Source organism: Vespa velutina, chromosome 1 (assembly GCF_912470025.1).
Source record: "Vespa velutina chromosome 1, iVesVel2.1, whole genome shotgun sequence".
Classification (NCBI taxonomy): domain Eukaryota; kingdom Metazoa; phylum Arthropoda; class Insecta; order Hymenoptera; family Vespidae; genus Vespa; species Vespa velutina.
In genome coordinates, this window is record NC_062188.1 from 17,220,765 (window position 1) to 17,246,460 (window position 25,696).

Here is a 25,696-nt window from a genome sequence, read left to right on the forward strand (position 1 = left end):
ATTTTAACGAATTTAATTTGTTTCCAAATAAAATGAAATTATTACATATACAGGACAAATATCCATGTAACGATCATGAATTGATAGAAGAAGTAAAATTTTGTATCTTGGTTCGTTCGAACGTATACACAAATTTGTTCAGAAAATAATTCGTAATATTTGTAAACATGTAAATAAACATTTCATTTGTCAACAATGTTCGATTCTAATTTTTCATTTTATTTGCAAATGAATTACGTATATAAAATATATAGATCGGTAAATATTAACGATGTTGTGTCAACTGACAAAAATAAACTTCTATATATAATTCATTATTTTTTTCCACGATGAATGATTATTCTCTGATAACGAAATAGATGGATCTTAAGGAAACAATATTGAAAGTAAGAATACATTATAAAGGATGTTTTGAGAATCTTTATTTTTGTATAAGATCGCGAGTTCAGGAGAACGTAAATTCGCGTGTTTCCAGTGGAGGAGCTCGAGTGCCTGGCCACATGGAAGGAGGGTAGCAGCCGGTACCTCGTCGGCCGTTTACATCACAACCACGCGTCGAGCAACGAAGATCGATACCGATGCTTCGTCTACGAGAAGGCCAGTCAGACGGTGCAGGGCAATCTAAACAGAGCTGCCATGGGCATGGGCGCCATGCATCATGACGTCGCCCTACCGAGTGGACCGGTGCCCGAGGGCGCGGCCGAAATATACCGGGTGGCTCAGAGTGGTGATGCTACTTGCAATGGCCTTTCCAGTCCTATGGAGGGCTCTAGAACAATGACCTTGAAGAAAGGTGAGGAATCGATAATAGATCTATCGAAATATCTTTAAACTCTCCTCTAAATCATAAAATGTCCGTGAACATTCTTATCATTTCTTCTTTTTGAAATCGTTCTTCGTTTTTCCACAAAAACATCCGTTTAAAATTATTCGAACGAAGCACGACCAAACTCGAAAATCCCAAGGAACGAGTCTGTTCAAGAGATTTATCGGTCCGAGTGAATGGTCCATATAAAATGATCGTCGAGTATGCGAAGACCAATAATCGGCCACTTATCGTAAACGCTCCTTTAAAAATATGATTCTCCGATTCGTGTTCGAAAATATCCACGTTTCTACTCTCGTAACTATCCACGCCGATTCTCAATTTTTATTTCATGACGGTGAAGGAAAGTAGAAAGGGAGAGAAAGATCGATCTTCCGACCTTTTTCCTCGATATTCGACAAGCAAAAAATATATCATATCTTTGATGAGAGCTCGCTGATCAAACGTGTCAAACGTATTGACTTCGACTAACGATCGTGAATATAAAAAGGAGAGAATATTTACACGGCACTAAGCTCGACCTCCTTTCTCTCCTTTCTCTCCTTTCTCTTTTTTCCTTTTTTCTTTTTTCCTTCCTTTTTTCTTTTTCTTTTCTTTTTTTTTTCTTTTCTTTTTTTTTTTTTTTTTCATTTCCACTTACTCCCGTGCTCCTCATTTTCAGTTTACAAACCCGTATCTTAGTACGTACAGTCTCAGGGCAAACTTCGTTAACGGATTTCACTTCGGTGGGTTTTCTGTATCTTCCTCTCATTTCGTTCTCCATCCCTTTCTCTCTTTCTCTCTCTCTCTCTCTCTCTCTCTCTCTTTCTCTCTCTTCTTATCCACTATCCTCTACAGTTGCCACTTTCTTTCACGAATCGTTTTAAGTCGAGTGCGGAGTCAACGACACGCGGATAGAACTTGTGAGAGGACGAGCACGAGCTGCTTGGTAAAAAAAAAAAAAAAAAAAAAAAGTACAAAATGAAAAAGAAAAAGATGAGTTCGTAGGAGCTTCGTCGTAGTAGGCATTGCAGAAAAGATGTGCGAAAGAGAGCAGAACGAAATAAGATGAAAGAAGATAAAGTCAAATAAAAAGAGAAATGAATTAACATTGGATTATCCTTTATTTCTATCCCTTTCTCTATGTTCTATTTTTCTATTTTATTCTTAAACTGATTTCAATAGTATCGATTAGTCGCCGAATTAAAATCGATTCGAATACGTTTTCACGAACGTACAAAATGTCGATGAAGGAAAAGAAAAGAGGAACAAAAATAAGATCAGGATGGTAACAAAAGAAGAGAGAGAGAGAGAGAGAGAGAGAGAGAACGGATGGACAGAAGGAGGATATCTTGTAACACAAACTCTGTCAGGAATCTCTTGTCTCCCGTGTGAGAAAAGAAAGGTAGCATGAAGATTCGAGAAAAGGGATGGAAAAAGGATGGTAAGAGAAAAAAAACGAAGAAGTAGAGGAGGAGGAGGAGGAGGAAGAGAACTGTGAGAAGAAGTTGGGCGCCAGGAAGCGAGAAAAGTCATCTCGTAGATGAGTAACCAGAACCCAAGAAGCGTTTTCTTCGTTGTAAAAAGTGGTGTTACAGAAATTGCCACGTCCCGAGATATCGAGTTTTGCGGGCGCATCGCGAGTTTCTCCTTCGTAGACATTAGGTTTATGAAGCGAATGAAAAGCCATAGAGAGAAAGAGAAGGATGCCGCTTTTGCAAGAATAAGAAACGTTTTACGGAAGATGGGCCATCGTAAAAAGTAAAAACGAAAAAGAAATTGAGAGAGAGAAAGAGAGAGAGAGAGAGAGAGAGAGAGAGAGAGAGAGAAGTTTGAATCTATAATAAATTCGTATTATCGTGGTATAAAATGGATGGAAATGTTGTTTTGGACAAAGGATCGTACTGATAGAATATCTCTGTATAGAAAAAAAAAAAAAAAAGGATTATTCTCATGTGTGCTATTATTGTTCTTCGTACACGTATGTACATTTACACATACATACATACATATATACATACATATGTATATCTGCTCAAAATACGAGACGGTACATGCATTCTCTATTTTTCTTTCGGAGTACAATATCGAGCCTCGGCCGGTGCTCATATTTTCCTTTTCCTCGCTCGACACGAAATTTCCTTCTCCGTATAATTCAACGGGACGCTTCGAGTTGCTCGAGGATCGCTTAAACGATGATATCACACACGGATGTGTGTATAGAGTGCATACATTTTGCGCGAGAGTCTCTCTTACGTGACAGTGACCTATCTCTTGTGTCCAAAGCGAGGATGGAGAGAAAGAGAGAGAGAGAGAGAGAGAGAGAGAGAGAGAGAGAGAGAGAAACAGAGAGAGAAATCGATGATAGCCTCGAGTCGTGAATTGACATGCTGCGTGGATAATCGTTGCATTAAATACGAACCTGATGGAAATTACCATCGAAAGAGAAAAGAAAAATAAGAAAAAAGAGAGAGAGAGAGAGAGAAAAGTAGTTAGTTACTTGTTCGGCCAAGCATGATATATACACACACACATACATAAATACACACACATATATAGACACGCTACGGCGTAACTCGGTAATAAAGAAAAGCACCGAAGTTCAAGCCGCCATTTCTATGTCCCCGCGCGATTTTATCGTCGTCGTTAAAATTCGAATTAGCTATACCTACCTACCTACCTACCTACCTACCTACCTACCTACCTACCTACCTAGCTATCGAGAGTACATACGGAGGAAGAAGAGAGAGAAGGAGGAAACGAGGAACGAGAAAGCTCGTAGAGGCAAAAAGAGACAAAAAAGCGAACGAGCTTGGGGAACGAAGGAAGTGAGAGAGAAAGAGAGAGAGAGAAAGAGAGAGAGAGAGAGAGAGAGAGAGAAAGAGAGTGAGAGTGAGATCGAGGGGTAGAGAGAAAGAGCACCATTCGATTTTTACGATCGAGGAATTTGTGTTTCGGCTGCTCGCGTCGGCGGACTTATCGAAAGAGCACCTGAATTATTTCCATTCTTTTCCACGTCGTGCAACAATGCTTTTACGCCCCATAAAAGCGGCCGTACGAACGTGCACACTGTCAGCCCATCCCTCCATCCTTCTATTCACCCTTTTTCTTTCTTTTTTTCTTACTCTATACGTCCCTCTCTTAAACCTTCTTAACCCTTTTCTCTCATTTCTCGTTTCTAAAGGATCGAAATAACTTTTTCGATCCTTCAAATTTTATATACTCATAAATAATAAAGAAAATTTCATGGGTTAACAGAGATGATATTATATTTGAAATATCGAACGTTGATTAAAATTAGAGCATTGATTCAATTAGCTATATCATATAATAGTATATTTTCATATTTAATTGAAATTAAAACATTTAAGATTTTCTATCGTCTATCAAAAATAAATTTTAATGAATTAGAATCAATAGAAACGATAGAACGTTATATAAGTACACTGTTCAGATAGCAGAACCTTAATGAACGTTCTATTACTGTACTAGAGTTTGACTTTGATCCGTTTGTGTTGCAGTCTCATCACCAGGCGAATGCCGTTTCCCGAGCTGGCTGACTGGTCATAGTAGCGGAGGACTCACATGGCACACACTAGATCTCGCAAGATCCTATACCTTTCATCCTAGAAACGCTTCCCTTCACGTAGCTCGATCAAACGGTAGTTCCTCCAGGTTCGACGGTGGCTCTTTGGATGGACAGTATATTCCTGGACAAGAGGATCAAGATGTGAAAATTCTTTGCAATAGTATAAAACAATCGAACGCTGCTCCGGGCATGATAATGATCATGCTTGTTGCCCATTTCACAGTTGGATGGTAATTTTTATTATTCATTAATGTCCCTAATGTATAATTTAAATTTGATATATTTTCTAACAAGGAATACACATTGATTAATCAATTCGAAAATTGATCAATGCTCATCGAACTTTTTTTTCCTGTTTTTTTCTTTTTTTCTTTTCTTCTTTTCTTTTTTTTTTTTTTTTTTTTTTTTTTTATATTCGAAATAATACTTTACATTCAAATATGAATTAATTACATTTTTCAAAATGAAATACTTTCTATTCAAATTCAAACGTTATTATTTTAGACTTATTCATATATTCATACGCGTCCTTTGTATCTCAATCGATATGAATTGTTCACAGCCGAAGCGGTTATATGTGCATGGCATTTTATCGAAGAGACGGTCACGTTATAGAGGTACAAACAGGAAGTGCCATTTCAAGACCGGAAGAAGCCTGCAGTCCACCACATTTTCAACACAGTATACCCTACCTCACATTAGTTAGTAAGTAATTCTCGATTTGTATTGTTATGAGAATATTGATATGTTTTACATTACTTTCTTTCATTATCATAATATAACTTTATTTTACGAAACGATAATACAAAAATAGTAATATTTTAAAAATATGTCTGTTCAATTGTCAATTAAGTCACGTCGTATCGAAATATTCAATTTTCATTATTTCGATTTTATTGTTTTATAGAAATCTAAATATGGAATTCTATAACTAGCATAAACCTTATTTCAAGGAAGAAAGAAAATAGAATTTTACGAACGTTAAATACAATCGTCGACGATTAATACCTATGTGGATTGATAATTAGACTAAATCTATAGATCGTACAATATGTAATGTATATATGTATATACATATATATATACATAGATACATATACATATGTAAACGGTCGATAATTCATGAGCGATAGCGTGCATGACCTAAATGCGCATCTCCTTGGGTATATTGCATATTCGTGACAAATGTTCGGTGAACTATGCATAACTTAATACTTACGTTCGCGCTTAACTTTTGTACATACAATGTTGAACATCCACGTATATACATTACTTACAAACACACAAACATAGATATGGACCGAGACACTATATAATGGCAAATCGATCGATGAAAAAGCTTCCTCTACGTTTCCATCGAACGTTTTATACATAAATAATGGATAACGAACGTGGATGGGCGTTTAGACATTTATAAGGTTTGCACTGTAAATAGGGCTCTACTTTCAATGACGTTTGTTTATTCGTTCACGATCAAGCGACAAAAAAAGAATAATGAAAAAAAGAGATGGAGAGTTATTAAAAGAATTCGTTCGTTTCGACTGTATATTTGATGTGAAACAAAAAAAAAAAACAACAACAACAACAGCAAAGAAAAAAAGAAACAAGAAAGAAAGAAAAGTAAAAGAAGGGAAAGGAAAAAAAAAAAAAAAAGGGAAGTTAGATAAAAATTTACTACGGTAGGTAGTATTTGGTCTAGGCTGGTAAATTTTACAAACGACGTACTCGAAACAAAGGTAACTCGTATAGAAGGTAAGAGATATATAGAAACAGTAGAAACATGAAGAATTCTGTAGAAAAGAGAAAAACTAGAACTTGGTTGGGAAAGTTGTACCACCGAAACAAGGCATGAGAATTTAGTGGCACGCCACTGGTCACCGAGGTAATTCTCCCTCGGCTAGAAGAGAGGATCACGAAGGAATGTAGAAGAAATAGAATGAGAAAGAGAGAGAAATAGAAACAGGATTCGGACGATTTGTCAAAATCCCACGAAAGGCTTATAAGTTATATACCTATCGTTGGTTACTGAAACGTCCATTCGGTTTCTTCGTTGCTTACATCTATCTCACTTTCTGTTCCGTACAAATGTGTATTTCCCTGTTCCTGTGTATATTCCTGTGTCACGAAAGCTTTTCGCCTTCTTCTCAAATATAGGTATAGATAAATACCATCACGAAGATCTGTGTGTTTTTTCTATATATATATATATATATATATATATATATATATATATATATATATATGCGTTTATCCATATATGTGTATTTGTATTATATTTACTATAGCGAGTAAGACCACCACGTTCAGAGAAATTCAATTTGCGGTGAATTCACGTGGCGCGTCACGAAAATCGTTGTACCTACCGCGAACGTGATTGAGTACCGACCGTTTGTGTTTCATCATTTGCCCGCTAGCTCTTACCTTTAGCCCACGGCTATGGGTACTTTTGATATCTCGCCTCACGATTTCGAAGGCTTTTCCTTCGAAAATACTTCCGTCGCGTCGACAAAAGCAACCCCCACTCCCCCTTCCCACCGATGGATTTTATCCGAGCGTGTTTCATCGAAAATAGAAAATCGATATTTTATAGAAGGCGAATTTATCAAAATACCTTTAAGAATAATCCCATAATACCATGCAAGAGAAGAAAAGTTGTGAGAAATTTTCTATTGAAATAGATATTATACGATCACTAATAATTCAATTATATTATTAACTTTATTTATTTATATTATTTTAACCTAAGTGAACGGAACGTGAATTCAATGTTAGACATATTAGAGTATAATAATATGTATGTCAACGTATATATATATATATATATATATATATATATATATATATATATTGACTATACTAATATACGTATATTAATATATCGATTAATAGGAGATCAAGGATAACCTAGTCAAATCTCAAAGCATGTACATATATATATACATATATATATATATATATATATGTGTGTGTGTGTGTGTGTATGTATTTATTCAACTATCCCAAATTGTATATAGATCGTCATCGTCTGTTGTATCGCAAAATAGTAAAGGCTACCAAGTCTCGTCAACAGAAGCTTCAAAATGAATCCACGGGCCGACCTCCTCTTCCCCTCTTCGTGCTTCTTCGACCACCAACAACGCCAGCAACATCAACGGCAGCCCTTGTCCCTCATCCCTCGCATCTTCCAACCCGATAGACTCCCGCGGGTCAGAGTTGTAATCCCACGGGAGTTATTGGATTCGGTTTGATCCACTGGTCGTTCGTTTTTCCTTCTTTCCTTCCTTTCTTTCCTCTCTTTTCTTCTTTTCACTTTTTTCTGACTCCCAGTTTCGTGAAAGGAATCACTTTTTATCCCGAAAGCTAAGAAAATCGTCTCATCGATCGACTTGCATACAAAAATCTCTTCTGATATTTTAAATTTCGAAAATGAACATTCGATCCTAACTATACGAATGTCATATCAAATATTCATTTAAAATAATTTGTTATATGATTTCTTAATGACAATTAATCTTAAAAATACGATGATATTGTAAAATTATTTTTTCACTTGCTTTGTTCTTTTTTTCTCTTTCTTTCTTTCTTCTTTTTTTTTCTTTTTCTCTTCATTTTTAGTCGAAAGATATCAAGCGTTCAAAACATTGTAGATATCAACTACGAAAGTAAGTAGAAATTTATGTAAAATTCAAGGTCGTTATTCATCGAGGATTTAAAATCGTCTCGTTGGTCCGAAGGGAACGAAAGGAGGCTGTCGTCGGGTCGGATAACGTAGTTCGGATTTATACTTCTTTGAGGCCCATTTTTTAAGATAATGCCAAGTTTATGATGCCATACACGAAGCAGTTTATCGTGGCCTACTTTTTTAAATTAAACTCTACACGCGACGTTGACGATCCTATTCGTTTTAATTTCACACTTAATACACCTGCCTGCCGAGAGAGAGAGAGAGAGAGAAGGAGAGAGAGAGAGGGAGAGAGGGAGACAAAAGGAGGAGAGAAATAAGAAAAAGTTAAAATAAAAATATGGAGATAGACAAGGAAAGAGATGTATCAGGCGTTAGTTTTCAGTAGAAAGTAGCCAATACAAATGTTTCTAAACTTTCCAAAAGATATAATAATCAACGATAATCCAAATTGAGAGACGAACGATAACGGATTTTTCTCGAATATAGCTACGCTTTTCAATTTACCGTTTGCAAGAGCTTTGGTCGAATGGTTGTCGTAGGATTTGCTAGAAAGAAGAATAAGAAAGGAGAATGAGAGAGAGAGAGAGAGAGAGAGAGAGAGAGAGAGAGAAAGAGGGAGAGAGGACAAACTCGAATCGAGAAATAGCATCTTTACGTAATGTCAAGAGAGATATTGAATCCGATTTGATACATCGCTCGTTCGTACAATCCCTCTTCCGTTTCAACGTCCATTCTTTCTTATCTCTATGCTCTTCTCTTCGCTTCTTCTTTTTCCTCTTCTTCTTCACTTCTTCTTCTTCTTCTTCTTCTTTTTCTTTTTCTCCTCCTCCTCCTCCTCCTTCTCCTCCTCTTCTCCTTCTGCTTCTTCTGCTTCTTCTTCTTCTTCTTCTTCTTCTTCTTCTTCTTCTTCTTCTTCTTCTTCCTCTTACTCTCTGAAACGAACTTCGAGAAACCGGCAAGATTGATCTACCGATTTATGGAAAGAAACTGAATTTTCGTTCGGGTCACGTACGAATTCTCCGGAGGGTCAACCTCGAATTTTGAAGCTTTAGGAATACCCGCGATGAATAATAAGATCGTAATAATAATTTATGAACGTCGATCAAATATAAATTATTCGATAGATACGCGAAGGAAGAACTCATCCGTGAGAGAGAGAGAGAGAGAAAATAGTATCGATTAATGATTACCGATTCGCAAACGTAGTTTCCGTGTTATCTTCTTTCTTTTCTTTATTCGTTTTCCTCTTCTCTCTTTTTCTTTTTTTTTTCTTTTCTTTTTTTTTTTTTTTTTTTTTTTTTGTTACTCGCAGATCTATAATTATCGGCTACGAGGCTACGGATTCCGTCGGTGATAATAGGAGAGAAAATTCTTTTGAATCGCACGATGAACAATCTACATCCGGCGATATCGAAGGAGACATCGTTTTAACCTTGATTTGATGTAATAACGTAGTTCTTTTATGATCATGAAAGTTATTGGATTCCCTTTGTAGTCTTCCTCGTCCTTCACCATCTCCTTCTCCACTTCCACTTCCTCCTCCTACTCTCTTCATCCCCCTTTGTTCTCCTTTATAATCCTCCTCTCCCTCTTCATTTCCTTTCTTCTTTCTCTTTGTAAAACAAGTTTGTACGAAGCGAGCTCAATCCGATGATTCTCCGCGAATACGAGAGAAAGAGAGAAAGAGAGAGAGAGAGAGAGAGAGAGAGAGAGAGAGACTACGCCACCCCTTCGATCGACTCGCACAAATCTCCGGGAGAACGTACTTCGAATTTCAAACGAGGAAATGGAAAGTTCCCGCTGCCTATCTCTAATACACGATAAAGCAATAACAGAGATACCACAGCCGACGATAATTCGCGTGGATCGTCGAATCCATAAATTCGATTTACGCGGAATCAATTATACACGGTGTCTCGAAAATCGCATTGCGACTACAGAAGAAGGAATGAAGCCGTATAAAAGCTCGTTAAAAAGAAATATAAATAATACGACCAATACGAAACAGATATATATCGTTTTATAAAGGGGAAAGAAAGAAGAGGAAAAGAAAAAAAAAAAAAAACCTTTTCTTCGTATTGCAAAATATCATAATTTTTTTTCTGACATCCTGTATTTTAACTCATTAATTCTTTTTCGCACACCTGTGCTTGCCGAACATGAATATATATATATATATATATATATATATATATATATATATATATATATATATATTCAATATATATATTTCAATATTTTATGTTATTGAGAATAAATCAATTCGATCGCGTATAATATTTTCTTCTAATTAGGTTATAAGCTAAAATACTCCTATAGAAATGTGAAAATGTATATATATGTATGTAGATAAGTATGTGTGTATGGACGTATGTACGTGTATGTGTATATGTATGTAATAGGGGAGCCGTGGCACGTGTAAAGGTGTGAGTACATTCGCGGTTTAACAGGTATAAAGAGCACGAATCCCCGAGCAATTAAGCTACTGGCACGTGGAACGTCCGTCGAGATCTATCGCGGCTCGTGCTTATCCGTTCGACGATATGAAAACAAAGAACGCGGAGGAGTGCCGTGGCCCTTATTGCAATGAATGTAGAACCTAGTGGAACGAGATTAAATTAGAGTGAACGAAGTAAGGGGAAAATCTAATTAAATTACGTTATGCTCCGTCTCTGCTAAAATTCTAGCCGAGCGTCGCGCGGAACGTCGAAACGCGTTAAAAGCTTAATTGATCGAAATTAAATGGTACGCATATAATCTTTACATTTTTTCCGGGGAAAAATTATAATGCCGAACGTACTTTCAATCGTCGTCAATAATAATTATTTAAAAACGTTCTATAATACAATTTAAAAATACATATGTCGTCGTATCTCGTTCGATTATTTTTCTAGTATTCAAATTTTGTCCTTTCATTCATTAACATAGACGTATCACATTTTAATAATAATATGTCGAGTTAAAAGGTTACTTTTATACAGAAATGAAATTGGGGATTCTTTTTCGGTTTTTTTTTTTTTTCTTTTTTTTTTCTCTTTTTTTTTTCGTAAACATATTGTTTTTTAAAGAATCCCTTTTTTATCCATTTATAAATATAATATTGCAGATGAAAACAGTAATACTTCTGTTCGTACTAAAAAAAGAAAAGAAAAAAAAAATGTTCTCGCTCGTACAAATATTACGATTTAAAATTAATATGCGCGCGCAAATGAAAGGAATGATTTTAATATAAGGGAATGGGATGAAACTTTTTTTGTTTCTTTTTTTTTTTTTTTCCTTTTTTCAGTCACTCCTATTGTTTCTTTAATCAACCGATGTCGTATAACGTTTATTGAAGAACATTATTTACAGGAATTATATATCATATTTTCTATACATAATTATTAAAATTTTCGTCCATATTTTTTCAAACGAAACTCAGTCGTTAATAGAGCGAGAGGTCGATCATAAAAATTTTAATTAACCGTCGAAGGAAAATAAAAGGGACGTTTTTCACTAAAGTAATACCGACTATATTAAGATACCATGAAAGAAATAGATTCATAATATTTCACGTTCCGACGGCGTGTAAATATTTTTTTATTTTCACGACAAGCAGGAATATATAGTTGAATCGATCCTTTTTTTTTCTTTTTTTTTTTTTTTTTTTTTTTTTTTTTAAATTTAATAGAACACGCTAGTTTAAATTACATGAACATAAATGGTCGCTTAAATCTCCTTCCCGAAGGTTTTACAACGCGTTACAACGGTTGAGTAACTTACTCTCAAAGACCTTTTTCATTAAAAACATGATAAATTAGATACTTTCGTGAATATCACGAAGGTATATATCTATAGGTATATGTACTTACATATGTATGTATGTAAGTATGCATTTAGTGAGAAGACGGTTCGATTAAATATTCTCTCTATCTCTCATTTTAGTACTTGACGAGAAAGACGAAGAGTAGGGAAAAAAAAAAAAAAGATATAAGGAAAATGTTAAAACAACGAATTCCGAGCAACGTCAAAATATATCATCGGGTTGAAACAAAAATAAGAACACGAAATATCAACGATTAATTATAAGTTGACTAACGGGGGGAAAAAAAGAGGAATAAATAAAACATGCTCGTTATTGTCAGAGCAAAATGGGGCGCAAGAGATACCTTTTTTTGTCAAAGGCTGTACAACACGACAACGACGACGACGACGACGACGAAGACGACGACGACGACGACGACAACGACGACGACGACGACGACGACGACGACGACGACGACGACGACGACGATGTTAAAATAAAATGTAAAAATACTCCTTCTCTTCATCGATCGTTACACCGTATGGTTTACGAAGAAAAAAAAAAAAATCGTTGAACTCGTTTTACACGAAGGTATGGAAAAAAATAACGATATAAAAATAAAGTAGATATATGTATATTTACATACGTCGTATGTATATTTGTTGGATATTGTGTAAGCTCTTATAAGCTCACACGAATGAAGAAGAATGGAAGATAGAAAGAAGCGAAGGAAAGCTCGATCGAAGAGAAGCGATGAAAAAGCTGAAGTGAAAATAGAGAAAAGTATGATAGTTAGTATGGCTGACTAGTTAAACAGCACAATGGCGTTCAAGCGTTGAATATATTATATTTTTAAATCACGCATATGTTTGGCCAAGTACCTTTTATACAGGATCTCATGATTCCTATGTGTGTATGTGTCCTGTGTTCGCATAAACTTCGTATAAGAACTTGCACCGGTACACGGCAAACGTACACGACATGTCGCTGTGATACACGAGCTTACTCTCTCTCTCTCTCTCTCTCTCTCACACTCACATCCACAACACACACACACACACACACACGCGCGCGCACACATAGATACGTACACGCATAGAGCATAGTCGTGCGACGACACAACGTACTCGTACTAAATACCGAACACCCTCGTGCACATACACGAAGGAAAATATGCGCGTAAGCGTTCTGGTATCAGACCGGGCGCATGCAAGTAGAGAATTACAGGATCGTTTCACGTTGTACAGCCTGGCTCAATAACTGCATCGTTTTCATCTTCTAATAAAGAGACGAAATTCGCCTCTAATTTAAGTGCAATTCTCTTAACCACAATTTGCGACGGTGTATTGAAAATGGGTGAACCGATCTAGGTACATACGTTAGCATGTACGTACACCTGTATATGTATTATATTGGGTAGAACAGAGAGTAGAATTATTTTCGTGAATTTCATCCCTCCATAGCCGGAGGCGTAGCAGAATCAAAGCGTTTCATTATCGTCGTCGTATCGAGGACGACGCTATCGTGAATTTACAAATAACGAAGAAACGAAAGATTCCAAAGAAGAGTGAAAAACTTGGCGAATATTTTTGAAAAATATGCATCGAGCGATTGGAGCTTGATCAATAAAATACAAACGATGTACTACGTACATACGTTCGCGACCGTACGTGTCCCACCCGTTCCCTCCTCCTTCCCTGCCCGTATAGCGTTCCATAAAAAATGCAATCTAAAAATTTCCAGGATGAAAATGCTTGTGTGTTTTATCCGTCAACGGTCTGCGAATATCCCGGGCATTTACGCGTGTATGTTTTTTACTATTTCCAAATAGATCGAGAACTGGAATGTATATCCATTTATCGATGAACCGATACATACGTATGCACACATATGTGCATACTACGTACGTGTGCATATGTACGTATACTGTATGTTCTATAGGTGTATGTTATGTGCACATATGACGCACGGTCGAATACACGGCTATCGATTGAAATTGCATCGCTCGATATTGCCCTTACAAGAAGGAGTGGAAAATTGAATGGACAACAAAATATTCGATATATTTCATTGATATTAAGAATGCTACGGTCAACGTCGTCACTTTTGTAAAAAGAGAGAGAAAGGAAGAAAGAGAAAGAGAGAAAAAGTGAAAGAAAGAAAGAAAGAAAGAGAGAGAGAGAAGGAGAGAGAATAAGGAAAGCGAAAGAATTTGTAGAAGACAAATAATTTTGATTCCAGCATCGACCTTATGGGAGCAACGGTGCACAGCTGGAACGCGCGCAGTGAACGAGAAAAAGTATAAGAGGGTAAACGGAGGAAGGAATTAATATCTAAAGCTACCGTTTTTAAAAAAGGGACTGCACCACCCGTGGACCATCCTTGGCTCCCGTTTAATAATGACGCTCGTAAATTTTCAAAGTCTGTGTGCGCGTGCGTGCACAAGCCCTCCCGCCCGCCCCTTTTTTTCTCTCAACCCCGGTAACGATGCCAGCATCAACGAGCAAACGGCTAACGCGGAACATATTTTGTAATGCGTGCGTATATTACGAAAACGCAATCGTGCAACAACGAAATTTCTCTCTACGGCTTTTAAAATTCATATTGTCGTTAATGTTTCAATCGGTTCTCTTTTTCTTTTTTTTTTTTTTTTTTTTTGGTTTTTTTTTTTTTATTTTTTTGTTTTTTTTCTTTTTTTTTTCGATTACAACAACGATCAATCGATAATCAATAATTTTAGGCTCATTGCTGTCACTGACAGATTCGAAAATGACAGGGTGAAATTTTGTTTAGAAATCTACACGTGATAAACAACGACAAATATTTAAATGACCTCTTTATATGGATTCTGTGCAACAGGACTCGAAGTGAAAGTTCTGAAAAAAAAAAAAGAAAAAAAAAAGAAAAGAAAAAAAAAAAAAGATAAAAGCTGCGACTCGTTCTCTTTTTCTTTTTTTCTTCTTTTTTTCTTTTTTTTTTTTCCTTTTTCTTTCTTTCGAAATGCGTGTCCAAGATCTCAAGCTCGAGACTCGTTTCCTGCTGCACGATTAGCCTCGTTCAAACTCGAAGCGATCGTAAACGTCGAGTCAAACGAAGAACCGTCTATTTCTCTCTCTCTCTCTCTCTCTCTCTGTATCCCTCTCTTTTTTCCTCCTCCTCCTCCACCTCCTCCTCCTTCGACGTTCTCAAAAGACTTCGCGAGTCCATCCTTCTCTCGTGTTTTCGACGTAAAGAAAAATAAGAACAAGAGTCAAATGTTTAGTCGTGAAAGAAAGAGAAAAAGAGAGAGAGAGAGAGAGAGAGAGAGAGAGAAGCAGATAGAAGAAAAAGAAAGGCCGGGAAAGAAGAAGAAACGTCTAATCTCGGACGGTAATAGCCACGGTCGTTGAAGTTTTACCAAAGCTAAAAGAAACCTTTCCTATTGAATCGGTAGAAAGAAAGAAAGAAAGAAAGAAAGAAAGAAAGAAAAAGAAAGAAAAAGAAAGAAAGAAAGAAAGAAGTAGAAGAAACTCAAGAAGTCGGAATTGAGTCGAATCACTTTCATAAAATTCTTTTAGTGATATTTATACTTTGAATAATCGAATCAACGATAAACCATTCACGAATTTCGATAAACCGTTTTATCTATCCAACAGTATAATCTATATACTGTGTAAATAATGTAATTGCATATACATTATAAATATTCGTAAGTTTCGAAAGTTCATTTTAGTTTGAGATATTATTCGGAAATAAAAAGTTACATGTAACAAGGATATATATATATTAAATATATTAACAAGGATATATATATATATGTATATATATATATATTAAAAGCAGTGATTTCCATGGGTACTCGTTAGAATATAATCCCCAGAAGATAGGTACGTAATAATTTAAACTCATGGCATATCTCGAAAATCAAGATGGCCAACCCATAGCCGTTACCCTAGAAGCTGTTTCAGCCTAGCTTTCGCGTACGCTTTTTACACGTTCGGACGAGCTCGGCGTTATAAATTATGTCGCATAACCTCCGGAGACAAGATACATATAAACCCACAGTTCACGTTCTTACCGGAAAATGTGAACCAGCATCGCTGGTAGTAGTTTGCTACGAGTCGTAGCAACTCGATCCACTCGAGGGAACAAAATAGATGAACCAAGTTTTTTCCCTTCATGGCCTTTTTCCTTCTCTTTTCCGTCCTCGTCTAATTAACGACATGTAAAATTAATTGATAAGAAAAAAAGTTGAAAATTAACATTTCCCTTGACGCTTCCCTTATTTTTTGGCAAAAAAAAAAGAAAAGAAAAAAAAAAAAAAGAAAAAAAAAGAAAAAGAAAAGAGAGAACAATTAAACGTGACATCGTCATTTTCATTTAAAAAATTCTTTGATCACCTACAATCTGCACTTATATTTCTTATATATATATTATATCAAATAGATAAAATTTGCGATAGAAAATTCGTCGTTTCCTTTTAATCGATCGATTGTAAGAAAAGGCATTTGAAATTTTTCCCACGACCTCACAAAAGTTCATAAGGAAAATAAAGAAAAACGATCGGCGAGTTGTAAGACTTCAGAGAGAAAAGGTGTAAGAGCCAAAAGGGTGAAACTCAGAAAGTAAGAAAGAGAAAGAAAGAGAGGGAGAGAGAAAAAGAGTGAGAGAGAGAGAAAGAGAGAGAGAGAGAGTGCAGAGAATGGAGTAGTACGGAGGGAGTGATCTAGAGAGGGTGGTACGGACCCTCGACTAGACTCATTTTTCATAAGTTCGAAAAACACAGCGGAGGCAGTCGGTGCGTAAATTTGAATTTTCCCGCAGCTGCAAGGTAAAGGAGTATTGGCCGTGGGTGGATAAGAGAGAAAGAGAGAGAGAGAGAGAGAGTTAGGAGACGCTCGATGTAGAAAAGAGAAGACGAGGTAAAGAGTAAGAAGGGTAAAAGGGTGTACTAGAAGAGCCATTGAGCATATGGCGCGGAATTTCAAACGACGTTTTTTTCTCTTTCTCTTATTTCCTCGCCTCACAACTACTACGAACATGTCGTAGAACGTTGCTCGCTCGTAGTTTGCTCTTGTTTCGAGGAACGTGTATATATATATATATATATATATACGTTCTTCGTACATATATACAGTACATACAACAGTTGCTCGATGATCTAATGGATACTACAAATTTCGAAGTCGAATGAAACTCGTGAAGATAACTAAAGTTCCGTATACAACTTATATTTAATATTCTTTAATAAAAATGAATATAACAATAGATGCCACAAATTTGAATAATTTACAACGACAAAAAAAAAAAAAAAAGAAAAAAAAGAAAAAAGAAAAGAAATAAACATTACAATAAACTTATCATCGTCCATTAATGTAAGGTATCTTAATTTTGAAATACACATTTGACAATGTTCTCGAAATGGAATTCGAAGTGAACCGTATAAACCGTGCATCGTAATACATACCCAAAATCTATCTGATAATGCATATAAACCTCTTATAGCATTTAATAACGTAACATATATCTGTATTATTCCGTTTAATGGTAAAACAGGCAAGTCAAACTGAAATTTCACTTTTACGTTCATTTGGTTTATAAGTTTGATATTACATTACGAAAGATATTTCTTCTTTTTCTTTTCTTTTCTTTGCTTTTTTCTTCTTCTTTTTTTTTTTGTTTTCTTTTGTTTTCTTTTGTTTGCCCAAAGTAAAGGAACTCTAAGTGCAAGAGATAAAGAACAGATGTTCTTATTTATTCTTTAATATGTTCTCCCCGTATACCACTTGGAACACTTGGAACGATGCAAATTCCAGTAGAAAATTCCTAGTAGTGCTTTCACAAGACTCGGATTCTCTCTAAACTTCTTCTAAAATCGATTTATCTAGGATAATTCGGATCTACGTAATCGTGAATTATTATAGACAATTCCCGTTACAACGATAAAATCATTGACAACAATTTAGAATTTTATTATTAAAAGGAAAAAAAAAAATAAAATAAAAGAAAAAAAATTTTTAAAATCAACGAACGATAAAACAATCGTATCTTTTAAAAGTCCTATTTATTTTATACAAAATCAAGAAATAACATTCTTTATATCGTTTCTTTATCGATTATAATCTTATAAGGAGAGAAGAAAGAGAAGAAGGAAACAAAAAAAAAAAGAGATAGATAGAAGAAGGAAAAAAAAGAAGAAGAAGAAGAAGAAGAAGAAAAAGAAACAAAAGAGCAAAGTACTTGATTCGAGGTTACTCATTTCCTTTCTCTCATTCTGAGACACATCGGAATTCGTCTAGGCTGTCTCTCTTGTGTAAAGCAACGCGTAACGGAAATCCGCTCGATAATACCACAGCGACATCTCGAGTCGTGGAGAGGGTCGCGTGTTAGCCCGTATTTCCGCGTGTCTCTTGCAACCCCTTCGCAGTTTCGTCCCGTACCTCCTATCCCTTCCATTTCTCTCTCTCTCTCTCTCTCTCTCTCTCTCTCTCTCTCTCTCTCCCTCTCCATCTTTCTCTCCTCGACACCGACACCGACGGCGACTACCGGCACGTTATTCTCGCGTGTGCACTCTCTCACACGTGCGAGCCAGGCAGCCATGCAGCCAGCTTGGATCCGTATTGGGCGCGACAGGACACATTCGTCATTGTTTTACCCCGTGGAACCGCGATCGTGGTACACTGCCGCTGTCAAGCCCCGCAATTCCCGAAAGGGGCTAGGTCGACAAGGCTTCCCTAATCGAATCCGCGGTCTGGCATTTTGAAAAACGTAGAAACGACGTCGCTTTCGCATTTCAGGACATATCACCAGAACCAGGAAAAGATAGCGCACGTGTGCATCTCTATACGTTGAAAGGACGATAGGAAAAAGAGGATAACGGCGAGATGTAACGAGAAAAAGAAAGAGACACGTACATTTTTCTTTTTCTTCTATCATTCTTTCTACACCTTTAACGATTACTAAAAGGTTTTATCCTACCTTGGAATAAAACTTCTAGCCTTTTAGTAATCAAACGTCATCTCTCGGAGTACACATAGTCGATCGTGAATTTAATTTTTCATTCATCGATATTTCTTTATCCACGAGAGAAAAAAAAAGAAATAGAAATTTATTTTACGTTCACTTATGGAATTTTCTTCTCTTAGATATACAATCGAAAAGAATTTATTTTCAATTGGATTGCCCTTTGAACTTGATCGTTATACGTTATATTCATTTATCTTAAGCTCTGTTTACATGAAATATACGTTTCATCTCAGTAAATTTTACAACGTTGAAGATGAAGATCCTTCATCTTTATCATCTTTATCAGACATTAATAATCTACGCGTATGTACGTATTGTTTATTAAAACGTTCGTTAGTTAATATAAATAATCCTTTGTATTTTTAACGAATTTATCGTCTATCGATCATCGAGGGTGCACGTAAAAAATCAAAGGATCGATCATTGGTACGCGATAAGCTCGAAATCACATTGGAATCGAATAGAAGCCCTTTCCCAGAATTATTTTCCCCGAGACTTTACAGTTGAGAAATTTTCCGTCTACGGTTGACGTATACTTCTACATACGACGTATATACATACATACATATACACACACACATACACACACACACACATATATATATATATATACATACATTCATACATACGTACATACAGTACGTAGTCGAAAATGGTGAAAATCGTAGGCGGAGTAAGGGCCTCGAGGTATTCACGAAGGACGATTGCGTACAATGCGCGTTCGTAGGCGCGGCAATCCCTCAACTTGTCACTTATGCCATCCCCTTCCTCTCTCTCCTTGTCGTACGATTCGTTCCTCTTCACCCTCACTCCCTTCTTTTCTCTCTCTCTCTCTCTCTTTCTCTCTCTTTCTCTCTCTCTCTCTCTATTTCCACGATAGCAACCCTTTCATTCGACTGTACGACGACGGTTCCTTTCATCCGTTGAACCATTTCATTCGTGAGACTCGAGACGAAGACGTGAACGACGACGAAAGCCTTACTTGAAGTTGACCTTCGACCTTACTCGAGAAGTTCGAATGGTAGAATATCAAGCTCCTCTTCTCCTTCTTCAAGGTCGTCTTCGATGTCGAGGAACTCGTAACAAAAAAAAAAAAAAAAAAAGAAAGAAAAAAAAACGGACATTTCTTTTTTGTTCGTTGCTATTGGAAAAGATTACAGAACAAATGTTTAGTCACGTGTCACGTGATCATTCTATGTTTTCGTTTCTTATTTACTATTTCGTACTTTCGATTTTCTTTAGCGAGTCCAATCGTTATTAGGCCATAACAACAGAGTGAACATCGTATAAGATCAATCAGTTTTAACATTGATAAGACTTAGCCTTAACTTTTTTTTTTCTTTTTTTTTTTTTTCCTTTCGATCAAGAGTACATTTAATTTGTATCAAGCAACTTGTATAATTCTATCTATTATATTTTATATTCATTGCGATTGAATAATAAATTTAAAACTAATTTTATAATTGTATAAAATTTGTATGCATAAAAAAATGTAGAGATAATGCGAACGAAAAGATCACGTGATTTTTATCGTAATATTCATTTCCCTGTTTATACTTTGCTTTTCTTTCACAATACGATAAACAAAGCTCTACGGCTGGATAATATCTCGATAATAATTCGCACGCTTGTTCTCATAAATCACAGAAATGAAAGGTGATCATTTATTTACAATGTATCGTTATCGTCCTTATTACGATTGTCGCACTGTTTTTTGAATATATAGGTAATATCGAAAATGAAAGTACACGGACGCGTGTTTGCGCGAAAATAAACTCTCGAAAGGGATGGACAGAGGAGAAAAGGGAGGTAGAAGGATTAAAATTTAATTATCGACGATGCTCGGTAATGGATCGCGCAGTCGTTACAAAATTATTGGACGTTTGGCGAACGTAGAAATATTTGCCCGTAATATATATTATGTAGAATTATTTTTAAGCGGATTTTCACGTGCAATATGGTCTTATCGGTGAACGAGGCATTAGCAAAGCGGCTCTCGAATAATTAAATACCACAATGATGAAACACGATGATTTTAATACACACAAACATATATACGTGTGTATACGCGCGCGCGCGTACACAGGACGCCAACTACGAAAATGATTCCCTTTGTGCGTTCCATCGAGCGATACCACTAGATACGATTTGTTTCGAATGGTTCTTTCACTGTAAGCTTTCATTATAATATTCGTGTATCCATGAGAGTTGCCAGCGTTAATCCGATTGTGGTTTGTCGGGTCGTGAAATCGTAACGGGAAATGCGAAAGTCGATATCGAATCGTACTCATCAGAGAGATTGAAACATTTTCTTTCTTTTTCTTTTTTCTTTTTTCTTTTTTTTTTCCTTTTCTAATAATAATACACCTAGGTCTTCTTATGATATCACGTCGGTACAATTCAACGTCCTTACTATTCATCGTCTTCGATAATTTAAAATTAAATTATCGTTTATTATATTCACGTGAAGTTTCACGTGAGTTACTCTTCTCAATTTGAAATATCTACGATAATTCTTTTTAACGAGATACCACAGACAGTTATATTTTATAATATATAGAAAGTAATCTCTATTGTATTTATTGTCATGTTAAAAAAGTTCTTTTTCCAATTCGAAAAATTTTCCTTTTTTTTTTTTTTTTTTTTTTTTTTTTTTTTTTTTTCTCTTTTAAACCATGTTAGAATCAACCACGAGTAAAAAAATAAATTTTTTTTTAAATTCATCGATAAAAAAAGATAAACAATCAACTTCCAATTGATTACATTTTTGCAGATATTTCCTTTGATTTTCTGTTTTTTCTTCTTTTTTTTTTTTTTTTTTTTTTTTTTTTTTTTTTTTTTTTTCTCGAATAACGTTTATACGTTTACAAATATGCATTATACAAAACCGATTGGATTCGATGCATACAAAATCGAAAGACGACGTTAAGCGTCCAAGTAGAAACGGACATACAACGTAAAAGAGGAACGCCTCTGGCAATCGGCAACCGGAAATAACATGACGTACCATGATGTCGACGTCAGAGAAAGGAACCATACGATTCAGACGTCGACTATACTATGAACAAAGTTACATCTCTCCCTTTATCTCTCTCTATCTCGCTCTCTCACCTTTTATATAATATATTCATTCAAAAAGTATTTTTACGAGAAACTTTGTGGAAGATTTTTTTATATTAATTCTTTTTTTTTTTCTTTTTTATTTATTAATTAACGACGTAACGATGATCAATAAGAAAGAGAGACAATTGACAATAAATATCGTCAATTGGAAAATTGAGGATTACATTATTGACGAAGATTTCTTGACGAAGTGAAAGATGAAATTGAATAATACTTTCATACTCCATATCCATCTACTTTATCTATCTATTTATCTATCTATCTTAATCTTTATTTCGAAAGGGAGAAAATCAAAGAAGGTAGATGGAATTAGTAGAATGAAAGAATGAGTGGAGTGCATACACCAAGATCGAGATAAAAAACGAAAGAAAAAAGCAAAGAAAGAGAAAAAAGATGAAGAGAAGGAAAGAGAGAGAGAGAGAGAGAGAGAGAGAGAGACTGGATGATTTTTTGATCGGACACAAAAGACGTGATCGACATAATCGACCAATTCTGTCGCCATAGCTAAGAATTTGGAATAAATTAAAGGAAAACAATTGTCGTGACCAAGCTATCCCTTCCATCTCTTTTCCAAGTGTAACGTCATGAACATTGAAACGTCTCGTGCGTTAGTTAATTTAACAAATGATGAAAAGGGTCTCTTCACGTATACACGCGTATACATATTACGTCAAACGAAAATCATCGGATTATACGCAACATTTGATTTTCGTGACGAAACAAAACATAAGATTTGCAATGTCAAAATAATAATGAAATAGAAAACAAAACAAGAAAAAATACACATCGTAGTACACATACGTGTACAATTTAGTATACGTATGTTTTATAATATAATAAGTAATTTTTTTTTTCGATATAATTAAATGTATAATTGTATTTTTTCTCGATATGAATTAACTATAATTATTTAAAATGGATTTCTTTTAGTATGATTAAGACGAATAAAATAAAATGAATCTCGATGATACTTTGACAAAACGAATACTAAAGAGATATATAAAATATCCTTCACACATAAATTCTTCTTCACATTTGTCTTTCCCAATGTCGAAATTTAAATTTAGCTTGTTCTGACATTAATACAACTTCCAATTAATAATTTATCATTAATTATAGTTATACTCTTGTTCGTAGAAATCTGACTATCACTAACAACTCTATTAAACTACATCAACTGACCAACGTAAACTATAATCATCGACTTTCACATTATCTCTTCAGAATAATCCTATAAGCAGGATTTCAATAGAATAAGCTGGCCCGAAGGTCGTCGTGAACCTTTATAAATAGAAACTCACTGATGCTATATGATGGTGATTTACACGCTTTGCATCTTCTGAGAACAATTCAACCGTTTCCATATAGGTACGTTCCTACGTCATATGGCTTTGAGAAACCATATAAAATGGACAAAGCTTTCTATCCAAATATCTAAATATGTCTGAATATGAGATAATCGTTTGAATGAAAAATTGTCTTTCCTTTGAGAATCTATCGTAATATTTGTAGTTATTTAACTAATTGTAATTTCGTCGATATTTTAATCGTAATCGAACTGACAAATATTTACACGTTCTATTATTTTCATAATCGTAATAAAAAGAAATGAATTTTTTTTTTTTAAGTACCATTCTAATTCAAAGAAAAAGAAAAAAGAAATACGAGAAGTTAGCATCTCTCTCTTCTTCTCTTTCTCTCTCTCTCTCTCTCTCTCTCTCTTTTCTTCTCTCTCTCTCTGTGGTCAACCGGTGTGGCATTAAGAAGAAGGAAGGAATCTCTCTAAGGGATATAAGGCGATGTCCTGGGGCAACGAGTTACAAGGAGAAAAGGAAATTTTGCAAGCGAAACTTCAATCAAATGCACGAAATAGAAGAGGAAAAGCGTAACTTTGTTGCGAGGCACTCTCTATACCTCTTCGTCTTCACACTTTTCTTTTGTCCGCGTAGACAGTCAGCCAATGGCAAAAATTCTGGCCTTATTCTGTCTGTCCTTGGGGCTACTCCCGTAGTCGTTCTTCGAGAAAATCCATAGAATTTTCGATGCGCCGACGGCCCTTACTGAACGCCTTACCGAATTTGCAAGTAAATTGTCAATTTTCTTTCATAGGTACATAGTTCGCAAGAAGACAAATGCATAAAAAAGAAAAAAAAAAAAAAAAAAAAACAAAACCAAAACCATTTTATATCTATGCCAATTACTATGATATTTGATTTGACAATCTTTTCAATTAAAATCAATTAATATTTTTAACAAAAGGTGCATCGATATTTTGGATAACATTGAATCGTAGATTGAATAGTAATAAAAAATTATTCTCAATGGCAAGACCGATTTCAAAACTCGACAATGCACTCGAGCATTCGTAATTCTTTAAAGATGTGAAGAGAGAGAGAGAGAGAGAGAGATAGTTAGAGAGGAGTGGGATGGGTGGGTGGAGAGAGAGAGAAAGGAAGGGAGAAAGAGATAGAGAAGGAGAAGCATAAGCCCTTTCGAAGCATCGACAGAAAAGCGAATCCAGGAAGAAAAAGCGAAACCTTCTGCTGACGTCGCTGGCAGTCCCTGCGGCGTCTAACTGAGATTGCAGTTGCACATCTTGCAGTTTCGCTTTTTGCAGCTAGCTTTTCTCGTCGAACGCATTCCATGGAAGCAAGTAAGGCTGCTTGGTAGTATTAGCTTTCTCTCATACCTAACATTTCCACGCTCGCTTTTCTTTCTTCTCTCTCATCCGATTACTCCTCGACTTCCCTTTCTCCTTCTCTTTTCTTCCATCTTTTTTCCTTTTGTTTCTCACACTTCCTCTTTTCATGATTTTTCTCCTTCGATAATCATTCTACCTCATCCTCGCGTGTTTTCTTTTCAAGGAAACAAATCTTTACTACTATCCACATTTTTCTTGTACCTCCAAATCATTCGTTTATGTTACCACCCTTTCTTCTTTTTCTTTTCCTTTTTTCTTCTTCTTCTTCTTCTTCTTCTTCTTCTTCTTTTTCTTCGTCTTCTTCTTTTATCATGTGCTTCACAATCTTCTATTATTTCAAATCCTTCCCAATAGACCTTGACATTTCGTCGGTCTCTGACCTTCTACTTTCTCTCTCTCTCTCTCTCTCTCTCTCTCTCTCTCTTTATTTTCCTCTTGCATCTCCTTTTCCTACTCCTTCTTAACCCTGTATATTGATTATATAAGCGGCCGAATATACTAACTCTGCTAAAAACATTCACCGTCCATCCGATATCTCCCCTTCGGTTTACATACCCCCTTTTAAATCCATCCAACTCGATTCGATGTCCATCTAAAAACGAATCTCCATTTACAATGAATAGAAATGTACATGATAGAGAGAGAAAGATTAATTTCTCTAATTGCGATTGGAAATATAAGATTCGTATCTTCCGACAAAATGATGAAACCCTCATCTTAAACGCACAAAATTTGACCAAAGAGATTCTTAATATTTTTTATGTTTGATACTCTGATTAGAATGTATGAATGATTAGATTGTTTGAATAATTAACCATAATAAGCTTATTACATGTTCTATCTCATAATCATTTCTTATATATATATATATATATATATTCGCGAATCTTACAATTTGAGGAGGACATGAATGTTACGTTTAAATGATTCAGGATTTGTCAGGAGGTCGTATTAAATCGTTCGTATATTTGATAAATTAACAGTTGTAATATCAAATGTAAAAA

At 35.5% G+C, this 25,696-nt stretch overlaps 1 protein-coding gene across 1 annotated transcript in view; it reads left to right on the forward strand.

Moving 5' to 3' along the window:
- The window catches only part of LOC124950968 (ralA-binding protein 1), a 64,527-nt gene that overhangs the window by 11,811 nt on the left and 27,020 nt on the right, over positions 1–25,696 (forward strand). Inside the window, exons 5-7 of the mRNA XM_047498636.1 lie at positions 476–793; positions 4,327–4,624; positions 4,957–5,099. Of these exons, the coding sequence (XP_047354592.1) occupies positions 476–793; positions 4,327–4,624; positions 4,957–5,099 (759 nt within the window). The remainder of the gene's footprint in view (positions 1–475; positions 794–4,326; positions 4,625–4,956; positions 5,100–25,696) is intronic.